This window comes from Nyctereutes procyonoides, unplaced genomic scaffold, assembly GCF_905146905.1.
Source record: "Nyctereutes procyonoides isolate TBG_1078 unplaced genomic scaffold, NYPRO_anot_genome, whole genome shotgun sequence".
In the NCBI taxonomy this organism is placed as follows: Eukaryota; Metazoa; Chordata; class Mammalia; order Carnivora; family Canidae; genus Nyctereutes; species Nyctereutes procyonoides.
The window spans coordinates 48,129,110-48,148,926 of NW_026575131.1; the positions used below are offsets into that span (position 1 = coordinate 48,129,110).

Below are 19,817 nucleotides of genomic sequence, written 5' to 3' on the forward strand. Positions count from 1 at the left end.
CTGTCCACTTCTCCACCCTTTTATTCTCAGTTCCAGCAGTAACTTCCTTTGATGTCTTTTGCAGAAACCACTTCCTCAACAACAACCGAAGGCATGAAGAATGTGAGCAGAAGCCCAGCCCCTGAACCCAGCCAGGTAACTAATGTTTACAAATCCCAAAATTAGCAAGTGGATGTGGATACTATATATTATATGTCTACTATACATTGTATATTATATATGTATCATATAGGTGTGATATGTTGTTAATATTATATATTACATGTTATGGTATGTGACATACTTTAATAGTTTTATTTATAGGGCAGCCCGGGTGGCTTGGTGATTTGGTGCCTGTCTTCAGCCCAGGGTGTGGCCCTGGAGACCCAGGATCAAGTCCCGCAGTGGGCTCCCTGTGTGGAGCCTGCTTCTCCCTCTGTGTCTCTGCCTCTCTCTCTCTGTCTCTCATGAATAAATAAATAATTTTTTAAAAAAATAGTTTTATTTATAATATAAATCAATTATAATACAGTAGTACAATGTTATAAATCATTTATATTATGTATAAATTATGTATAATTTATATTATGTATAACTGTGAAGTATACAAATATATCACATTTATCACTATATGTATATTGCTAAATATCTCATGGTAGAGATAGCATATGTCCACATGGATGTTTGCATGTATGTATATTGCCCCCTACAGATAGGATCTAACCCAGACCAAGAAAGAAAGACTGAAACTATATCAAGTTATGCTGAGGGACACCTGGGTGGCTCAGCGGTTGAGCATCTGCCTTCAGCTCAGGGCATGATCCTGGAGTCCCAGGATGAAGTCCCGCATTGGGCTCCCACATGAAGCCTGCTTCTCTCTCTGCCTGTCTCTCTCTTTTTTTTTTAATTTTTTTATTGGAGTTCAATTTGCCAACATTTAGCATAACACCCAGGGCTCATCCCGCCAAGTGCCCCCTTCAGTGCCCATCACCCTGCCTGTGTCTCTCATGAATAAATAATATTTTTTTAAAAAAGTTATGCTGAGGGGATCCCTGGGTGGCTCAGTGGTTTAGCGCCTGCCTTTGGCCCAGGGCGCGGTCCTGGAGTCCCGGGATCGAGTCCCACGTCGGGCTCCCTGCATGGTGCCTGCTTCTCCCTCTGCCTGTGTCTCTGCCTCTCTCTCTATGTCTATCATGAATAAATAAATAAATAAATAAATAAATAAATAAATAAATAAATAAATAAATATTTAAAAAAAAAAGGTATGCCGAACTGCTGCAACAAAGAGACCCAAATATCAAACTGCTTGAAAAAGATGGATCTCTGTTACTTTCTGAGTTAACAGTCCATGCTGGTGAAAAGATTGTGCTCATGGGGTCATTAAGGGTACTCACATTCTTCACAAACAGCTGCCCCACCATCCCCTGGCATCTTGTACTCGATGCCATGGCCAAAACTGGGTTGTCACAATGTGGCTTTTGTACCAGTGGGTAGAGAGGAAATGAGTCCAGGGCAATTTGCCTGGAGTACAAGGTGAAGAGGGGAGAGTGGAGAAAAAGGGATACATCTACTCACTCCATCATATGCTAATGAAATTGTGATAATTTGCTTGGAGATCTCTTAAAGCAACAACCCAGAAGTTGAAGGTATAATGGCCAAAACTAGCTGCAAGGGAAGCTATGACAATGTAGTCTGTATATGGGGAACATGGTCCAGATAAAATTTGAGGAATTCATTCAATCAGTAAAAGGAAGGGGGAGAGGAATGGTTATTGTAGGCAGTTACAACAGACAGATCAAGAAAGTGCCTGTTTAGACAGAGAAGCATAGAGGAAAATAGAACAAGATGAAATCAGAGAGGGAGACAAATAAGAGACTCTTAATCATAGGAAACAAACTGAGGATTGCTGGAGGGAAGAGGGGGATGAGGTAACTGGGTGATGGGCATTAAGGAGGGCACTTGATGTAATGAGCACTGGGTGTTGTAGGCAACTGATGAATCACTAAATTCTACCTCTGAAACTAATGACACACTATATTTTAATTAATTGAATTTAAATAAATTAAGTTTTAAAAAAAGAAAGTGCCTATTAGGTAGTAATCACTTAGCACCTGTAAACTGACTCTGAATGTTAACAGAGAACGACCCATGTCTCTAAGAACCTAGAGTCTAGCAGAATGGCCTTGTCCCTTCAGTTGAAGTTTTGGGGAACCCTGCATGGAACAAATTGGTGCTATTTTTCCAACAGCTTTTGCTTGCTTCATGTCTCTGTGTCACATTTTGTGAATTCTCACAGTATTTCAAACTTTTTCGTTATTATTATATTAATTACGGTGATCTGTGATCAATGATTATGACTCACTGAAAGCTCAGGTGATGATTAGCATTTTTAGCAATAACGTATTTTTTAAGGTTTACACATTGTTTATTTTGATTGATTGATTGATTGATTGGCTGTTTTTATTTTGATTCGTTAGCTAACATAGTGTTATATTAGTTTTAGGTGTACAATATAATGATTCAACACTCCCACACATCATCTGGTGCTAATGGGTGAAATGCACTTGTCGTGATGAGCACTACGAGATATAACATTTGTACATTTTTGGGCAGCCCTGGTGGCTCAGTGGTTTAGCGCGGCCTTCAGCCCAGGGCATGATCCTGGAGACCCGGGATCGAGTCCCACGTCGGGCTCCCTGCATGAGGCCTGCTTCTCCCTCTGCCTGTGTCTCTGCCTCTGTGTCTCTCGTGAATAAATAAATAAAATCTTTTTTTTAATTTTGTACATTTTTTAGATAGAATGCCGTTGCACACTTAATAGACTACAGTATAGTGTAAACAAAACTTTTATATATACTGGGAAACCAAAAACTTTATTTGAATAGCTTTACCATGATACTTACTTTATTGCGGTGGTCTGAAACCAAACCTGCAATACCTCTGAGGTGTATGTACCCACAAATCCCCTAGGGAATGTGTTACAGTACAGATTTGGGTTCAGCCCACCAAGAGACTGCATTCCAAATGGGCTGCCAGGTGATGCTGATGCTGCCAGTCCTTGTTTAAGTACAAGGATACATACAGGGATTCACATAAAAATTGTCTTCCAAATCACCTATATTACAGTTCTATTACACTTATATTTATAAAACTTCACCTTGGCTCTTCATTCTTCTCACCCTGTGGCTCATCTCTTTGCTTTACTTCATAGATAAATTTCTTGATTTAAAAAGGCCAATTAGTGGGATGCCTGGGTGGCTCAGCGGTTGAGCGTCTGCCTTTGGCCCAGGGTGATCCCAGAGTTCTAGGATCGAGTCCCATATCGGGCTCCCTGCAAGGACCCTGCTTCTCCCTCTGCCTATGTCTCTGCCTTCTCTCTGTGTCTCTCACAAATATAATAAAAATCTTTTTAAAGAATAAAATTAAAATTAAAAGGCCAGTTAGGGGACACATGGGTGGTGCAGTTGGTTAAGCATCTGTCTTCAGCCAGGTCATGAACCCAGGGTCCTGGGATAGAGCCCCACATCAGGCTCCCTGCTCAGTGGGGAATTTGCTTCTCTCTCCCTCTCCCCATCTCCCTGCTTGTGCTTTCCCTTTTTTTCTCTCTTAAATAAATAAAATATTTGTTAAAAAAAAAAAAAGGCCAGTTAGAATGCCTTTTGAGCTATAACTCTACTTCACATTTTCTCAGCTTTGGCACCATTGATATCTTAGCCTGGGTCACTTTCCTGGGAAGAGGGCTGTCCTGTGGATTATACGGTATTGAGCAGCAACCCCTGGCCCCCACCCACTAGATACCAGTAGCATCGCCTCAGTAGTGACAATCCAAATGTCTCCAGACATTACCAAATGTCCCTGGAGGCTCAAAATTACCCTAATGGAGAAACACTGGTTCATTTCTGGCAACCTTACCACTCCTCTGTTGGTAAAAGATGTTCATAATAACTAACTCTCATCTGGTGCTTACCTGGCACAGACACTGTTCTAAAAAGGTAGCATCTCTTAATTCATTTAATCTTCCAAAAAAACCTATGATATTCTTTTATTGTCCCCATCCTAACATGGGGAAACCGAGGCACAGAACATTGAGTGATTTTTCCAAGTTCACACAGCCAGTCGGTGGTGGAGTCAGGATTGAAACTGGGTCCTCTGGCTCCAGAAGCTGCATTCTCATGCTTTCTACTTTCCCTCAGGGTGTGGGATTAATCAGATTGGATTTTTTTTTTCTTATTCTTTGTATCTTCAAAGCTGCAACGTGTTGTTGAGACATTCAAGTCATTTCTCACTAATTACACCACTCTACCGGGAATGGGAGAGAAGGGAGAAGTCGCATCTTGGGCCACGACTGTTCTCCAAGATATGGAATCTGAGGCTCTACAAATTGCCTTGAAATTCCCGGAGCAAAAAATCCAGAAAATCCACAACAGTATTATGGGTAAGAAGAGGATATGGCCTGATACACACAGGGGGCTAGTTACAAGCTGGAATCTGGGTTACACAATTAGAAAAATAAATGTCCTGTTTGAGTCCACTTATATAGACTTCTAGAAAATGCAAGGTAATCTATGATGCCCCAGGGGCTGGAGGGTGTGGTGGAGGGAGTAGGGAAGCAGGAGTAAAAAAGCATGAGAAAATTTGAGGAGACTGCTGGGAATGAGAGACATGTTCAGTACCTTGATTATGGTGTTGGTTTCACAGGTATATACTATATATATGGGTATATATGTTCAGTAAGGCTCATCAAATTGTACACTGTATTATGTGCAATTTATTGCACATTCATCACACCTCTGTAGAGCTGTGAAAGAGAAAAAAAAAGAGAAAGAGAAAGAAAAAGAGAAAGAGAAAGAAGAGAAAGAGAGAGAGAAGATTGCCAATGGTATCCAATCCTGAGTCTGGGATTTTTGCTTAAAAGTAGTCTTGGTTTTTTTTTTTTTTTAATCCAGTGCCTAATACCTACGGGCACATGTCATAATGATGCTACTTGTTCCATCCCAGAAGGAATATCTTACTACACATTTTTTTAAGATTTTATTTATTTATTCATGAGCAACTCAGCGAGAGAGGCAGAGACACAGGCAGAGGGAGAAGCAGGCTCCATGCAGGGAGCCCGATGTGGGACTCGATCCCAGGTCCCCAGGATCACGCCAAACCGACCAAAGGCAGGCGCCAAACCGCTGAGGCACCCAAGCTGCCCACTACATATCTTTTAAATAAAAATACTTTCATCATACTTGTCATACATATTCGTAATGTAGCCACCTGAGGAGATGATATGTTAAATAACTTGACCGTAGTAATCATTTCTCTATTTTAAAAAATAAGAATACATAGGTGCAGCGGTTTGGTGCTGCCTGCAGCCTGGGGTGTGATCCTGGAGACCCGGGATCGAGTCCCACATCGGGCTCCCTGCATGGGGCCTGCTTCTCCCTCTGTCTGTGTCTCTGCTTCTCTCTCTCTATGTCTCTATGAATAAATAAACAAAATCTTTTTAAAAAAATAAAAATAAATAAAATATCATAGCAAAGCCAAGTATTAAATTTTTTTTAAATAGGAAAAAAACATATAAACAAAACTAAGTTTAGACTAGCCAAATCTGCTGTCTTCCAATCTTATAACCACATAGGTGCATGTCTGAGGAAGATGCATATTTGCTGTGTATGTGACATTGTAACATACGGTTTTCACTCATTACATCACTAACATCTTTCCATGCAAATTATATATATCCTCGTTACCTACATTATTGTCTTCAATGGTTTATCAAATTGCATTGTATATAATTTATTTACATTGTATTTATTCCCTATTCTGGGAAATGTGGGGTTTTGCCAAACCCTGTGAAAAAAGACCATTGAAGATCTGTCGTGCATATTTGTTTGGTATTTTCTTAGGATAAATTCATAGAATAAGAATTGTTAGGTCAAGGAGAAAAGACACATTTTATATAGACTCTGATACACATCACCATATTCGCTTCCAGAAATACCGTTTGCTGTGTTTTATTCTGCCCGAAGATATCTAAGGATTTATGTATGACTAACTAACCATTTTGTTTTACCAATTTGCAAGATAAGACAGTTTATGCTCTATAAAAATAATAACTTTTTAAATATAAAACAAAATCTAGTGCCTAACCTTCTTAGGAAACTGGAATTGAGACTCATTCATTAATTTATTCATTCATTCATTTTATTCATGCATTCATTTCATTCAAAATTAAGCTATTCTTCAGATTACAATAGCTCTCAGCATTCCTGACTTGGCCAGGTCCCAACTGATGGGGGAGACCAGTGCCTTCATTTCACTGGGTTTCATTCCCCTCATCTGTGAACGGGGAGACACAGGAGGAACCCGACTGTACCCGTCACCTAGTTTCAACAATTTCAAACCCAGAGCCAGCCTCTGGCCATCTGCTAATATTTAAGTTAAATATTTTCATTAGTTTGTTTCTTGATGGCAATTCCCCTGTGACTTCATTTTCATGGAAGCATGGTTCCCCATTATAGAGACAAGCCATCAATTATTGAATCAATTCCTCCTGTTGAACATTTAGGTCATTTCCTATTTTTCACACTATCATCTATGCTGTTGTGAACTTCCTTGTAGCTAAATCTATCCTCCCGCCCATGATTATTTTCTGAGAATAAATTTCTAGAAACATAGTTGTTGCCAGAAAGATGGTTGCTAGAGGGGGCGCCAGAGTGGCTCAGTCAGTTGGGCCTACAATTCTTGATTTCAGCTCAGGTCATGATCTCAGGCTTGTGAGATCAAGCCCCACATCAAGTTCCACGCTGAGCTTGGGACCTGCTTAAGGTTATCTCCCTCTCCCTCTGCCCCTCCACCTGCTCATGCTCTCTCTCTAGATAAATAAATAAATAAAATCTTTTTTTAAAAAAACAAAGATGGTTACTAAAGAATGTTAGTTAAGAACTTGTATTCCAGGAGTTAAGGTTTTACTTAATTTCTGAATTTCAGTTTCCTCGTTTGGATAAGGGTCCCTTTCTGGGTTATAAGACAATGTACAGTGCCTGGCACATCCTAGACATTCAGTAAACGTAACTTGTTTATGTTGCTATACATGTTTTTAAAGCTTATATTAAAGGTAGACTTGCCTGTTGCCTTTCTCACCAGCTATCGAAACTCGAGTTGTTACAGACAATTGCTCTGAAGAACAGATCTTCAGCTTGAACACCCACATGAACTCAGTGGATATCCACTGTGATGACATCGTACAGGAAAACATGCAAGGTACACATGGTGGCTCTATTCAGAACCTCTAAGACACATAGATCAGTATCATACATTGATACTGATAATGAGAGTCCCCAACAAGCTCCTTCCTAATGAGTTTGTTATCCTAAGACTGTGTCAACTGAGTCTTTTCCTTAGGGAAAAAAAACTCCCCAAAGTGGAGGCTTTCTAGTCTTCAGCATGGAAGATACTTCTTTCCAATTTGGGGGCTGTTCTGTCCAGGTCTCGTTGGGGTTCATGGAAATGCAGTCCCTGAGAGAAGTGTAAGTTTATTTGGGAGGTAATTCCAGGAAGCATCTGTAGGTGTATCTGTCAGACTTCTCCAGAGAAACAGAAATCAATCTGGTGTGGGGGGTGGAGGATGGAGAGAAAGAGAAACAGAGATGGAGACTTTAATAAACTAGCTCCTGCAAAAAAAAAAAAAAAAAAAGAAAGAAAGAAAGAAATTAGCTCCTGCAGGGACACTCAGATGGTTAAGCATCTGCCTTCAGCTCAGGTCATGATCTCTGGGTCCTGGAATCGAGCCCCACATCAGGCTCCAAACTCAGTGGGGAGTCTGCTTCTCCCTCTCCCTCTGTCTCTCCCCCTGCTTGTGCTGTCTATCTGTCTCTCTCTCTCTCTCTCTCTCTCTCTCTCAAATGGATAAATTAAAGATCTTAAAAAAAAAGGAAAGAAAGAAATTAGCTCCTGTGTTTGTGGAAGGTAGTAAGTCTAAAATCTAGCCAGTAGGCTGGAGACCCAAGGAAGAGTTGATGTTGTAGCTGCAGATCAAAGACAGGCTAGAGGCAGAATTCGCTTTTATTTGGGAGAACTCAGCCTTTTTCATGAGGCCTTCAAGTGATTGGAGGAGGCCAACCCACGTGGAGAGTGGGTGTAATGGAGAGTAATCTGTTTTACTCAAAGCCATTGATTTAAATGTTCTTCTTATCTAAAAAATTCCTTTACAGCAACACCCAGACTCATGTTTGACCCAATATCTGAATAGCATGACCTAACCACATTGACACATAAAAGCAACCATTCCAGTAGAGAAGAGAGGAAATGAAACAGAAAAGAGAGGAGAGCCAATACAGATATTATTATGGTAGTGAGCAGGTCACTGCTGGTGGTAACTGTGATTCAGTCTGCTGAGGTCTCCCATTCAAGGAGAGAGAGCTTCTCTGACCCATCAGTGGTTGAGGGCCCTTCTACAGGGGTTAATTCCCAGGCCCTGCCACTCTGCCTTGTGTACAAATCCAACACATTTACTGCTCCCAGGAATGCTCCTAGGCAGAGAGTTGCAGTTGCTTGCAGTAGAATCCATCAGCATATAAGGAACACAAGAGTGCCAAAGGAATAAAGTCAGGGTGCATACAACATTTGCTACAGCCTGTGTTCAAAGGAATGGATTGTTACTATCAATTGTTCCACTGTTGCCAGACTTTCTGATTTTTCAAAAGAAACCAAAAATTTAGTTGTTTGCGTGAATACCTTCCGTTTTAAAATTTGGTCTTACGATAGCTGCCATATTGTTATAACTATTAAGGCATGATAAATGAGGTCTTAGAATCCAATCCTGTAAACGTGGGATACAGCAGATCTATACCATCAGTGAAAGTCCCTGAGTAAAGGCAACAGAATGTGGACAACTAAACACGTGCTGAACTGAGGAAGTGTCATGAAACAATTAGTTCCTATCACTTCCTCTCCTCCCCCAAGAAGATAAGAACTTGAACTTGCCTCATTTGAGAATGGGCCAGGTGGAGGATGGAAGCCAACCTCCAACCACACAAGTTCACACTTGCCTTCTTACCAAAAGTTTTTTCTGAAACTCACAACTTGTAGAGAGTGTGCAAGACTTCACATTGTGGGCCAAACAAAACACATCCACAGCCTGGCTTGCTCTTCAGTCACATTCTGGGGCTACTGGGGATTAGGATTTCACATATGAGTTCAGAGAGGACACGACTCAACCCATACGAACTGCCTATGCTGACTTGTTTTAAGAAAGTTACAGACATCATAATGTGATTACATGTGCCTGAAGAGGCACCTGGCACAGAAGTGCCCAGTGAAGGACTATTTACCCTCCCCCACCATGGGCCCTATAGTCTCACTTCCAATCATTTGCATTGGCTGTTCCTCTGCTAGGAATGCCAACCACCACGCCATTGGGTGAACTATTACTCTTCAACATGGTTCAGCCTTCACCTCCTCCCAGGACTGCTCACTCCTACCATAGCACCAGAGTCAGGCCTTCCCTCCTCTACACTCCCCCAGGCCCTTGAACCTACATTATCCTGGATCTAACGTGTTGCATTGTCTTGATTGCCATACCTTGTCTCCCCCACCATGCTGGAATCCCCATAAGGATGGCAATCATGAATTATGTCTCTCTAGAGTCACCATTATGGGTTCATTACCTACAGAACAGTGATGAAGATTCACTGAATTAAATTCACATTTAGGTGGAGGTCTCAACATTCCTAATGAAAGAAAGGAATCCATCGACCAAGGTGTGACAAACTCAAAGAGGGATGTTTCTCTATCATTCACATCCTATCTAGGGCAGGATCCTTCTTTGTCGTGTGGGCCATCCTGTGCTATGTAGGATGTTGAGCAGCATCCCTGGCCCTTATTCTCTAGACACCAGAAGTGCACACTCAATGTGACAACCAAAAATGCCTCCAGATATTGCCCAGTGTCCCCAGAGGGGGCAGAATGGAGCCCCCCACCCACCCACCTCCAGTTAAGAACTGTTCATGTAGAGCACCCTTATAATTGACCTTCAAACAGTAACAACTTTAAGACTGAAAGGAAGTGCTATCGAATTGTACCCAGACACCCACCAGAGGTGAACCAAGACTGTCCTAGGTAACCCAAGATATTAACCCATGACATAAAATCCATATAACCCATGACACCTCCTCCCTGTAAAACATCTCAGAGAACAAAACCCAGGTCATGGAGGTTGACTGTGGACACCTACAGCCACTCTTCTCTTTTTTGCTTGTGATTTTGCTCTTAGCCAGAATACTTCAGCCCAGAAATAAGCTATTTCTAAGTACGAGAGCAGATGGACATATCACCTGCCCATCTTTTCCAACCACTCACCACTGTTTCATTTTGACAAATGGAAACTGTCATTAACTTGGAGAAACAGAAATGAATTGCTTCTGATCCATCAGACCAGACAAGACAGAAGCCTGATTAGAGAAACCTACCGAGGAATTTATTCCAATAGGATGGGCTGCATAGGCTAGACAGTGATAAAACTGGGATTTTAATCTAGAAACCTATTAACCTATTTCCTGTCCCTACAATCCTAACTGCTTCACATATATGGCCTCTGTAGTGTGGACTTGTTGGCAGCTACAAAGAACAAAGAAAACTTATTGATGCGAGAATATGGTCATAACATCTTATAATCCAATAACCCATACTATAGCCCTATAACCCACATATTCAAACTAACTACAAATATACATATTTCTGGAGGCTAGAAGCTTGAGATCAAGGCATTGGTAGAGTTGGTTTCTTCCAAGGTCTCTCTCCTTGGCAGATGGCCATCTTCTCCCTGTGTCTTCACATGGGACAGGTACACATCGCTGGTCTCTCTTCATGTGTCCACATTTCTTCTTTACTCTTTTTTTTTTCAAGATTTTATTTATTTATTTAATTTATTTATTCATGAGAGACACAGAGAGAAAGAGTCAGAGACACAGGCAGAGGGAGAAACAGGCTCCAGACAGGGAGTCTGATGTGGGACTCGATCCCAGGTCTCCAGGATCATGCCCTGGGCTGAAGGCAGGTGGTTTAGCACTTGCTAAACCACTGAGCCAACCAGGCATCCCTCTTCTTTACTCTTCAATGCAGGTCAACTTTCACCTCCTTCATGAGGCCTCCCAGGACTGCCCACTTCCATCATAGCAACACAGTCAGGCCCTTTCTCCTCTGGCCCTATTAAAGGCCCTGTCTTCAAACACAGTCACATTCTCAAGTTCTGTGAGTTAGGACTTCAACTTGATTTGGGGGGGATACAATTTGGCATATAACAATATCCTACTGATATATATCATGTTAATGTTCTTCTAATATATGATAAAATTATAAATACATGATATAAATATATCCCATATGCATATATTTTAGTCTATTGAAGTATGTTGACCTGGGACAGCCTGGGTGGCTCAGTTAGTTGAGCGTCCAACTCTTGATTTCAGCCCAGATCAGGATCTCAGGATTGTGAGATAGAGCCTTGTTTTGGGCTCTGAGCTGGGTGTGGAGCCTGCTTAAGATTCTCTCTCCCCTTCCTTCTGCCCACTCCCCTAAATAAAAATAATGATAAAGTATGTTAAATTACAGCATTCCTTTGCTTGACATCTTTCAATGGCTTTCCACTTGCAAAAGTCCTCCTCAAGGCTATAAGGCCCTGCAGGATCTGCCCCCATCACATCCCGGCCCTCACCTCTTCTCACTCTGGCGTGTGCGCACACACACACACACACACACACACACACACATACCACCCTTCAGCCACACTAGCCTCCTCCCTGTTCCCTAAACCAGCTGGGCACATTCATGTCTCTGGAACTTTGTCCCTGTTATTTCAGATCTACCTAGAGTAGAGCACTCTTCTGTTGGATACCCACATGGCCCTCCCTCCCTTCGCTCTGCTATCTGAAATCTGTCTGAAATAGCATCCGACAAGTCCCTCTGTCCCCTAACCTCACTTAATTTTCTCCCTAGGACTGATTGTTCTCTGACATATACTTTTGCTGATTTATTTATATTTGTTTGTCTCTCTCCTGCATCAGAAAGTAAGATCTATAAGAGCAGAAATGGCTTCTTTGTCCCTCACTGTACACCCAGAATAGTGTCTGGACCAGAGCAGGCATTCCATAAAAAAAAAAAAAAAAAAAAAAAAGTTGAATAAATAAATAGATAGAAGTATTAGCATATTATGATTTCTATATACATTATTTATTTCTAGATCTAGTTTATGTATATAACATATGGGAGGAGGGATCCCTGGGTGGCGCAGTGGTTTGGCGCCTGCCTTTGGCCCAGGGCGTGATCCTGGAGACCTGGGATCGAATCCCACATCGGGCTCCTGGTGCATGGAGCCTGCTTCTCCCTCTGCCTATGTCTCTGCCTCTCTCTCTCTCTCTGTGACTATCATAAATAAATAAAAATTAAAAAAAAATAACATATGGGAGGAGATGATTACATTCATAATACATACAAAGAGATAGACATACATGTAACCTGTTAATGGATTTCCTTGAGTCCAGTCTCAACATTATGCTTCATCTGAAAGGAATGCAAAACCACTTCTAAAAGTCTTGAAAAATAAGTCTGCCTTTCCGGAAGTCTCTTCAGGAGGCAGCAGAGGAAGTGGAATGACATCATGGAAGACTTACCTAACTCCCTAAGCTTCCTCTTCACCACTGACCTTCCTCTCCTCCCCCCTGAAAATTCCATCTGCCTCTTCTTGGCCCTTCTCCCATTTGACTTTACAGCATTTTCTCCTAAGGCTACAGTCATGTTCTTTCTTATGCAAATCAGCTTAACCTCTCTTGGTTTGTCCAGTTCTCCTCTTACCCCAAGTTTTATCCCATTCAATATGAAAAAAGGGTTCAAGGCCACAAACACAATGTGTGTCTCAGAAATGAGAAAGGGAGAGACAGTGAGAATCTCTATTTAATTTGACCCTCACTGGCAGCCCCAGTGGCCCAACGGTTTAGTGCTGCCTGCAGCCCAGGGCGTGATCCTGGAGACCCTGGATCAAGTCCCATGTCAAGCTCTCTGCATGGTGCCTGCTTCTCTCTCTGCCTGTGTCTCTGCCTCTCTCTGTCTCAATGAATAGATAAATAAAGTCTTTAAAAAATAATAATAATAATAAATTGACCCTCACATAGGTGAATATGCACATCCATATATACCTGTGTGTATGTATAGGTGTGTGAGGATGGTAGGTGTGGGGAAGAATGGTGGCACTATTAAAGACCTCCATTTTTCTGTTTTCTCAGGTCCCAGTGCAATTGCCTTTATTTCTTATTCTTCTCTTGGAAACATCACAAACGAAACCTTTTTTGAAGAGGCAAATGAGAAAGAGCAGGTTTACCTGAACTCTCAGGTAGTGAGTGCTGCTATTAGATCCCCAAGGAATACATCGCTCTCCAAGTCTGTGATTCTGAGTTTTCAGCAGATGAAGGTGGGTCAGAGCTGCCACTTGAACGTGCTTAGTTTTCTTGGAGATAGACTGAACAAAGTGTATACGCTCCCCAGTCAGTGCCTCTGGACTGTGCTGTCCAGTGCCGTAGCCAGGAACCTCGTGTAGCAATTGAGCATTTGAAACGTGGTGTATCTGAATTGAGATTTTGAAGACTTAGTATTTCTGGATTTAGACTTGATATTTCCAGATTTTGAAGCCCTCATAAGAAAAAAAAAAGCAGGGATCCCTGGGTGGCGCAGCGGTTTGGCGCCTGCCTTTGGCCCAGGGCGTGATCCTGGAGACCCGGGATCGAATCCCACATCGGGCTCCCGGTGCCTGGAGCCTGCTTCTCCCTCTGCCTATGTCTCTGCCTCTCTCTCTCTCACTGTGTGCCTATCATAAATAAATAAAAAATCTAAAAAAAAAAAAAAGGAAAGTCTTCCCTTTTAAAAAAAAAAAAAAAAAAAGAAAGAAAGAAAGAAAAAAAAAAGCATGCAAAATATCTCATTAATAATTTTTAAGGGGCTCCTGGGTACACATCTCTTGATCTCAGGGTTGTGGGTTTGAGCCCCATGTCGGGTGTAGAGATTACTTAAAAAAAATAAAATCTTTTTTGGGTGCCCAGTTGGTTCAGTCAGTTAAGCGTCTGCCTTCAGCTCAGGTCATGATCACAGGGTCCTGGGATCAAGCCCCACATCAGGTTCTCTGTTCAGCAAGGAGTCTGCTTCTCTTTCTCTTTATGCCCCTACCCCCCTGCTCACTTGCTTGCTCTCTCTTTCTCTCTCTCTCTCGTGCTCTGTTTCTCTCTCTCTTTCTCTCAAATAAATAAAATCTTTGAGAAAATAAAATCTTCTTTAAAAATAATTATTATATCGATTGCATATATTGATATATAGACATACTGAAAGATACTGTTTTGAATATAGGGGGTTAAATAAAATATATTATTAAAATTAATTTGAACTGTTTATTTAGTTTTTTTAATGTGGCTAACAGAAAATTTCAAATTACACAAGTAATTCACATGGTATTTCTCTTGGGCAGCATAATTCTAGTGCATGGGATTATTTTAGTTGAAGTTACCTCCAAATTTATGCCTGTGAAATTTGAACTGAGACATTATATTCATTCCTACACAAAAGCCTGGAATTAATTATTAACACTACATAACTTGATTGGAAAAAAATTTTTCTTTAATCCATTCCCCTTTCCCCTTCTCTGCCCAAACTCTTAAAGGCAGGAGGGTCAGTAGCCAGACACAGACATAATAAAATTAATCTGTTCCCTCACATTTCAGCTCTTTCATGAAAGCAAGAGTTGAAAGAAATCCTGCCATTTGCAACAACATTGATGAATTTTGATGGCATTATGCTAAGTAAAATAAGACAGAGAAAGAGATACTGTATGGTCTTACTTATATGTAGAATCTTAAAAAGCCAAAATCACAGATACAGAAAATGTGTTTTTGGTTACCAAGGGTGAGGGATGGGAGAAATAAGTGCAGGATACCAAAGGTACAAACTTCCAGTCACAAGTAGAATAAGTTCTAGGGATATAATGTACAGCATGGTGGCTCTGGTTGACAATACTACATTGCATACTTGAAAATTGCTAAGAGAGTAGATTTTAAGTACTCGCCACAAAATAAGAACCGTAACTACATGAGGTGATGGGTATTAATTGTTTTGCAATATATGCATATGTCAAAAACTTGTGTTGTCTACCTTACACTTACATAGTTTATATGTCAGTTGTATCTCAATAAAGCTGGGAAAAATAAATAAAATTATTTTTTAAGTTTAAAGAAAATAAGAATGGGAGGAATGGGAAATGTAGGTTTTCTCTATTTGATGCATAAAACTGAAGTATGAAACTTTTCATATATGGCATGGGGGACTGGGAGTGGTGCAAGAAATCTGGAGATGGTCTTGTGGATTATCAGAGGAGATACAGCCCTCCAACAGGAGAGTCTGACTTCTCTCCTTGGCTCCATGAAGTGTTGCTCTGGAAACCCTTAGGACAAAAAGAAGAGGTTGAAGGATAATTCTATTCTCTCTCTTCCTCTCTCTCTCTCTCTCCATTTCTTTCCTAAGCTTCCCCTTTCCTTGCATGAGCAGTTTTTGTGTTGTGAGGGGTGAGGGACAGAATTGGTGTGAAGAAATCAGGGAAATTTGCTTTAGAGAGTGTTTAGGAAAAAACTCTGTATGAGTCACAGACCTTCTTTTATTTTTTTATTTTATTTTTGTCTGACTTCCACAGTGGGGGATAAAGCCCTGAAACCAATGACATCCTATAAAATTCTGGCTCCCAAAGAGCCATGATCTTGTTTTATGGTACCCTAACAGAGCTGGGACTATGGGAGCAGGTGTCCTGGCAGGCAGCCATCCTCTTCACTTAAAATAGAAATCATCTGAGTCACTTCTAAGCCGTGTGTCTCTTTGATGGCCACCCCAGTGTAGACTGACACTCTAAGGGTTTTCCCTCCTGAGGAAGAACATAATAAGCCCCTTCTACTTTCAGATGAAGACCAGTAGCAGAAAGGCCATCTGTGTGTACTGGAAAAGCACAGGGGAGCACAGCCAGTGGTCCAGAGATGGCTGTTTCCTGATACAAGCGAATGAAAGTCACACCATATGCAACTGCACCCACCTGTCCAGTTTTGCTGTCCTCATGGCCTTAACCAAACAGGTACAATGTATACATTTAATTCCTCCAGCTAATTAAGTATGAGCTCCTACTAGATATGTACTCTTTTAAAAATGGGGAAAAAACATAAGTGACCAGAGTGAGTGAGTGCTGATAGCATGCTGCTTTACATAGAAAGATAGCATTTGAGCTACAATCTGAATATTGAGTCAGTAGTGCTGCAACAGAGGTGAACCTTGAAAACAACACACTGAATGAAATAAGTCAGACACAGGAGCACCTAGGTAGCTCAGTGGTTGAGCGTCTGCCTTTGGCTCAGGTCATGATTCCAGGGTCCTAGGATCAAGTCCCACATTGGGCTCCCTGCAAGAAGACTGCTTCTCCCTCTGCCTATGTCTCTGCCTCTCTCTGTGCATCTCTTATGAATAAATAAATTAAAAATCTTTTTTAAAAAAAGGAGAAGAAGAAGTCAGACACAAAGGGCTACCCGTTGTATGATTCCACTTATATGAAATGTCAAAATAAGCAAACCCAGAGAGTCAGAAAGTAGATTACTGCTTGCCAGGGGCTGGAGGTAGAAGAAATGGGGTAAATGCTTAATGGACATGGGATTGTAATTTGGAGTGATGAAGATGTTTTGGTGTTAGACACAAGTGGTAGTTGCACAGTACTGTGAATGTACCAAATGCCACTGAATTGTATACTTTAAAAAGGTTAATTTTATATTGTTTGGATTTTACCTCAATGGGGGGTGGGGGAAGCCATTAGGTAAGTCCTTTGAGGTAAGTCCTCAAAGAAAAACATCCCAAGAAGAGGTATGTATGTGTGTAAAGGCCCTGAAAAGACAAAAAATTTAGTGTGTTCCAGGAAGAAGTGTGGCCAGAGCAAAGTGTATGATGGACAAGTGGAAGGAGATGCAGTTGGAAAGATGGGAGCATGGAAAATGTGTCAGATCTGCAATGCCATGGTCAGGAATTTTGATCTCATTCGAATTGCAGTGGGAAGGCAATGGAGAGTCTGTATCAGAGATGCTGCATATTTATGTCACTAGAACTTTCCTCTGGCTCCCAGGTTGGCCATAGTTCATGACACAGCAAAAGTGGACTTGCAGAGAGATAGATGATGGTGGCCAGAATTTGGGTGTCAGGAGTAAAGGTGGTGGAAGAAGGTTAGACTGGACACATATCCTTGAGGTGGAGTCAGAGGACTCACTAATAACACAGGCTGGGTGACAGTTCACAGGAAGTCCTGAATCCCACACCTCCTCACAAAGATAGAGGGAATACCCCCCAAAACAACACCGGTGGAAATCTCTGACCGCTCCTATTATGGAGGGCAGTATAGGCAAGTTAAAATGGGTTTGAAAATAGAAAACACTTCATTCATTCATCATTACATTTATGAGTTGGGCATATCTTTTGTCCATTTATTTTCATTGCCATATAATATTCTCTTGCATGGCTGTACTATAATTTACTTATCTATTCTACAGTTAATGTGTATTTAAGTTGTTTCCCACTGGGAGCTATTGAAAGCAATGCTACATGTGGGTGGAAGATGGGTTAGATGGTTGATGGTTATTAAGGAAGGTACTTGCTATGATGAGCACTGGGTGTTTTTATTAGATAAATTTTTTATTATTTTTATATGTATATTTTTTATTGGAGTTTGATTTGCTAACACATAGTACAACACCCAGGGCTCATCCCATCAAGTGCCCTCCTCAGTGCCCATCACCCAGTCACCCTATCCTCCCACCCACCACCCCACCCCACTACCCCTTGTTCATTTCCCAGAGTTAGGAGTCTCATGTTTTGTCACCCTCTCTAATTTTTCCCACTCATTTTCTCTCCTTTCCCCTATGATCCCTTTCACTATTTTTTATATTCCCCATATGAATGAACCCATATGATTGTCCTTCTCCAATTGACTTACTTCACTCAGCATAATATCCTCCAGTTCCATCCACACTGAAGCAAACGGTGAGTATTTATCCTTTCTAATGGCTGAGTAATATTCCATTGTATATGTAGACCACATCTTCTTTATCCATTCATCTTTCAATGGACACCAAGGCTCCTTCCACAGTTTGGCTATTGTGGACATGGCTGCTATAAACATTGGGGTGCAGGTGTCTCAGCTTTTCACTGCATCTGTATCTTTGGGGTAAATCCCCAGTAGGAGCACTGGGTGTTATATGTAAGTAATGAATCACTTAATTCTACCCCAGAAATTAATATTGCACTGAATGTCAACTAACTAGAATTTGAAAAGAAAAAAAAAAGCAGTGTTGCTTTTCTGGGATGAAGTATAGAAAATCCCATGAGACACACCTGCACCCCAATGTTTCTAGCAGCGATGTCCACAATAGCCAAACTGTGGAAGGAGCCTCAGTGTCCATCGAAAGATGAATGGATAAAGAAGATGTGGTCTATGTATACAATGAATATTACTCAGCCATTAGAAACAGCAAATACCCACCATTTGCTTCGACCTGGAGGGACCTGGAGGGTATTATGCTGAGTGAAAAAAGTCAATTGGAGAAGGACAAACATTATATGGTCTCATTCATTTGGGAAATATAAAAAAATAGTGAAAGGGAATAAAGGGAAAAGGAGGAAAAAATGACTGGGAAATATCAGAAAGGGAGACAGAACATGAGAGACTCCTAACTCTGGGAAACTAACTAAGGGTGGTGGAAGGGGAGGTGGGCGGGGGGTGGGGGTGACTGGGTGACGGGCACTGAGGGGGCAATTGATGGGATGAGCACTGGGTGTTATGCCATATGTTTGCAAATTGAACCGCAATAAAAAAAAATTAAAAGAAAAGAAAAATTGAAACAATAAAAAGAAAAGAAAAGAAAAAAAGAAAAGAAAAGAAAAGAAAATCCCATGTGGGATCCTCCAGGATAACAAAGAAGCAACATACTCCACAGAGTGTAGCTACCAGATGGTGAAGCTTCTGTTATCATGGGTTTCTGAGTGACTGTGTGGAACAGAGTATATTTCCACCTGTACAAAGTTTAAAAACAGACACAACTAAACCATATTCTCAGGGGTTGCATACTTAAGTGGTAAAACTATAAAGATAAGCAGGAATTGCTTATCATAAAAGGATCATGGTTACCTCTGGAGGAGAAGGTGTTTTGCAATTAGAAAGAGCTTCTGGGATAATCTCTACAGACTAATGATCTCACCAACCATTTAATAATTTTTAAACATGTGATACATGTATGTGTATGCTCTTTTCTGTATGTGTGTTCTATTTCATAATTTTTTAAGGTTAAAAAGGCAAAGGAATGAGGTACCTGGGTGGCTCAATTGGTTAAGCATCTGCCTTTGGCTCGGGTCATAATCCCGGGGTCCTGGGATCGAGCCCTACATGAGGCTTCCTGCTCAATGAGGAGCCTGCTTCTCTCTCTGTCTGTTGCTCCCCCTGCTTGCTCTCTCTCTCTCTCTCTCTCTCATATGCTTTCTCTCTCTCAAGTAAATAAAATATTTTTTAAAAAAGTAAATGATTAAAAAGTTCTATAAAGTGACATTGAAACAAGTGAAAATCCCCATATCATTGTAAGAGATGGCAACTGTCATTTCCTACTGATGGGTCTTACTAAGTCTGTGTGGCTCATCAGATTCCTGGCTCCTGTCTTTAAGGAGATGAGCCATCAAGAGCTGAATTATACAGATGTCTTAGTTTGAGATCTCCTGCAAGCAGATTCTGAGACAAAAATTTGAGGGCAAGT

The 19,817-nt window shown here is 41.1% G+C and overlaps 1 protein-coding gene across 1 annotated transcript in view; it reads left to right on the plus strand.

Annotated features, from left to right (window-relative positions):
• The window catches only part of ADGRE3 (adhesion G protein-coupled receptor E3), a 41,522-nt gene that overhangs the window by 13,639 nt on the left and 8,066 nt on the right, over positions 1-19,817 (plus strand). Inside the window, exons 5-9 of the mRNA XM_055344090.1 lie at positions 65-135; positions 4,228-4,414; positions 7,114-7,230; positions 13,245-13,429; positions 15,950-16,117. Coding sequence (XP_055200065.1) covers positions 65-135; positions 4,228-4,414; positions 7,114-7,230; positions 13,245-13,429; positions 15,950-16,117 — 728 coding nt within the window. The remainder of the gene's footprint in view (positions 1-64; positions 136-4,227; positions 4,415-7,113; positions 7,231-13,244; positions 13,430-15,949; positions 16,118-19,817) is intronic.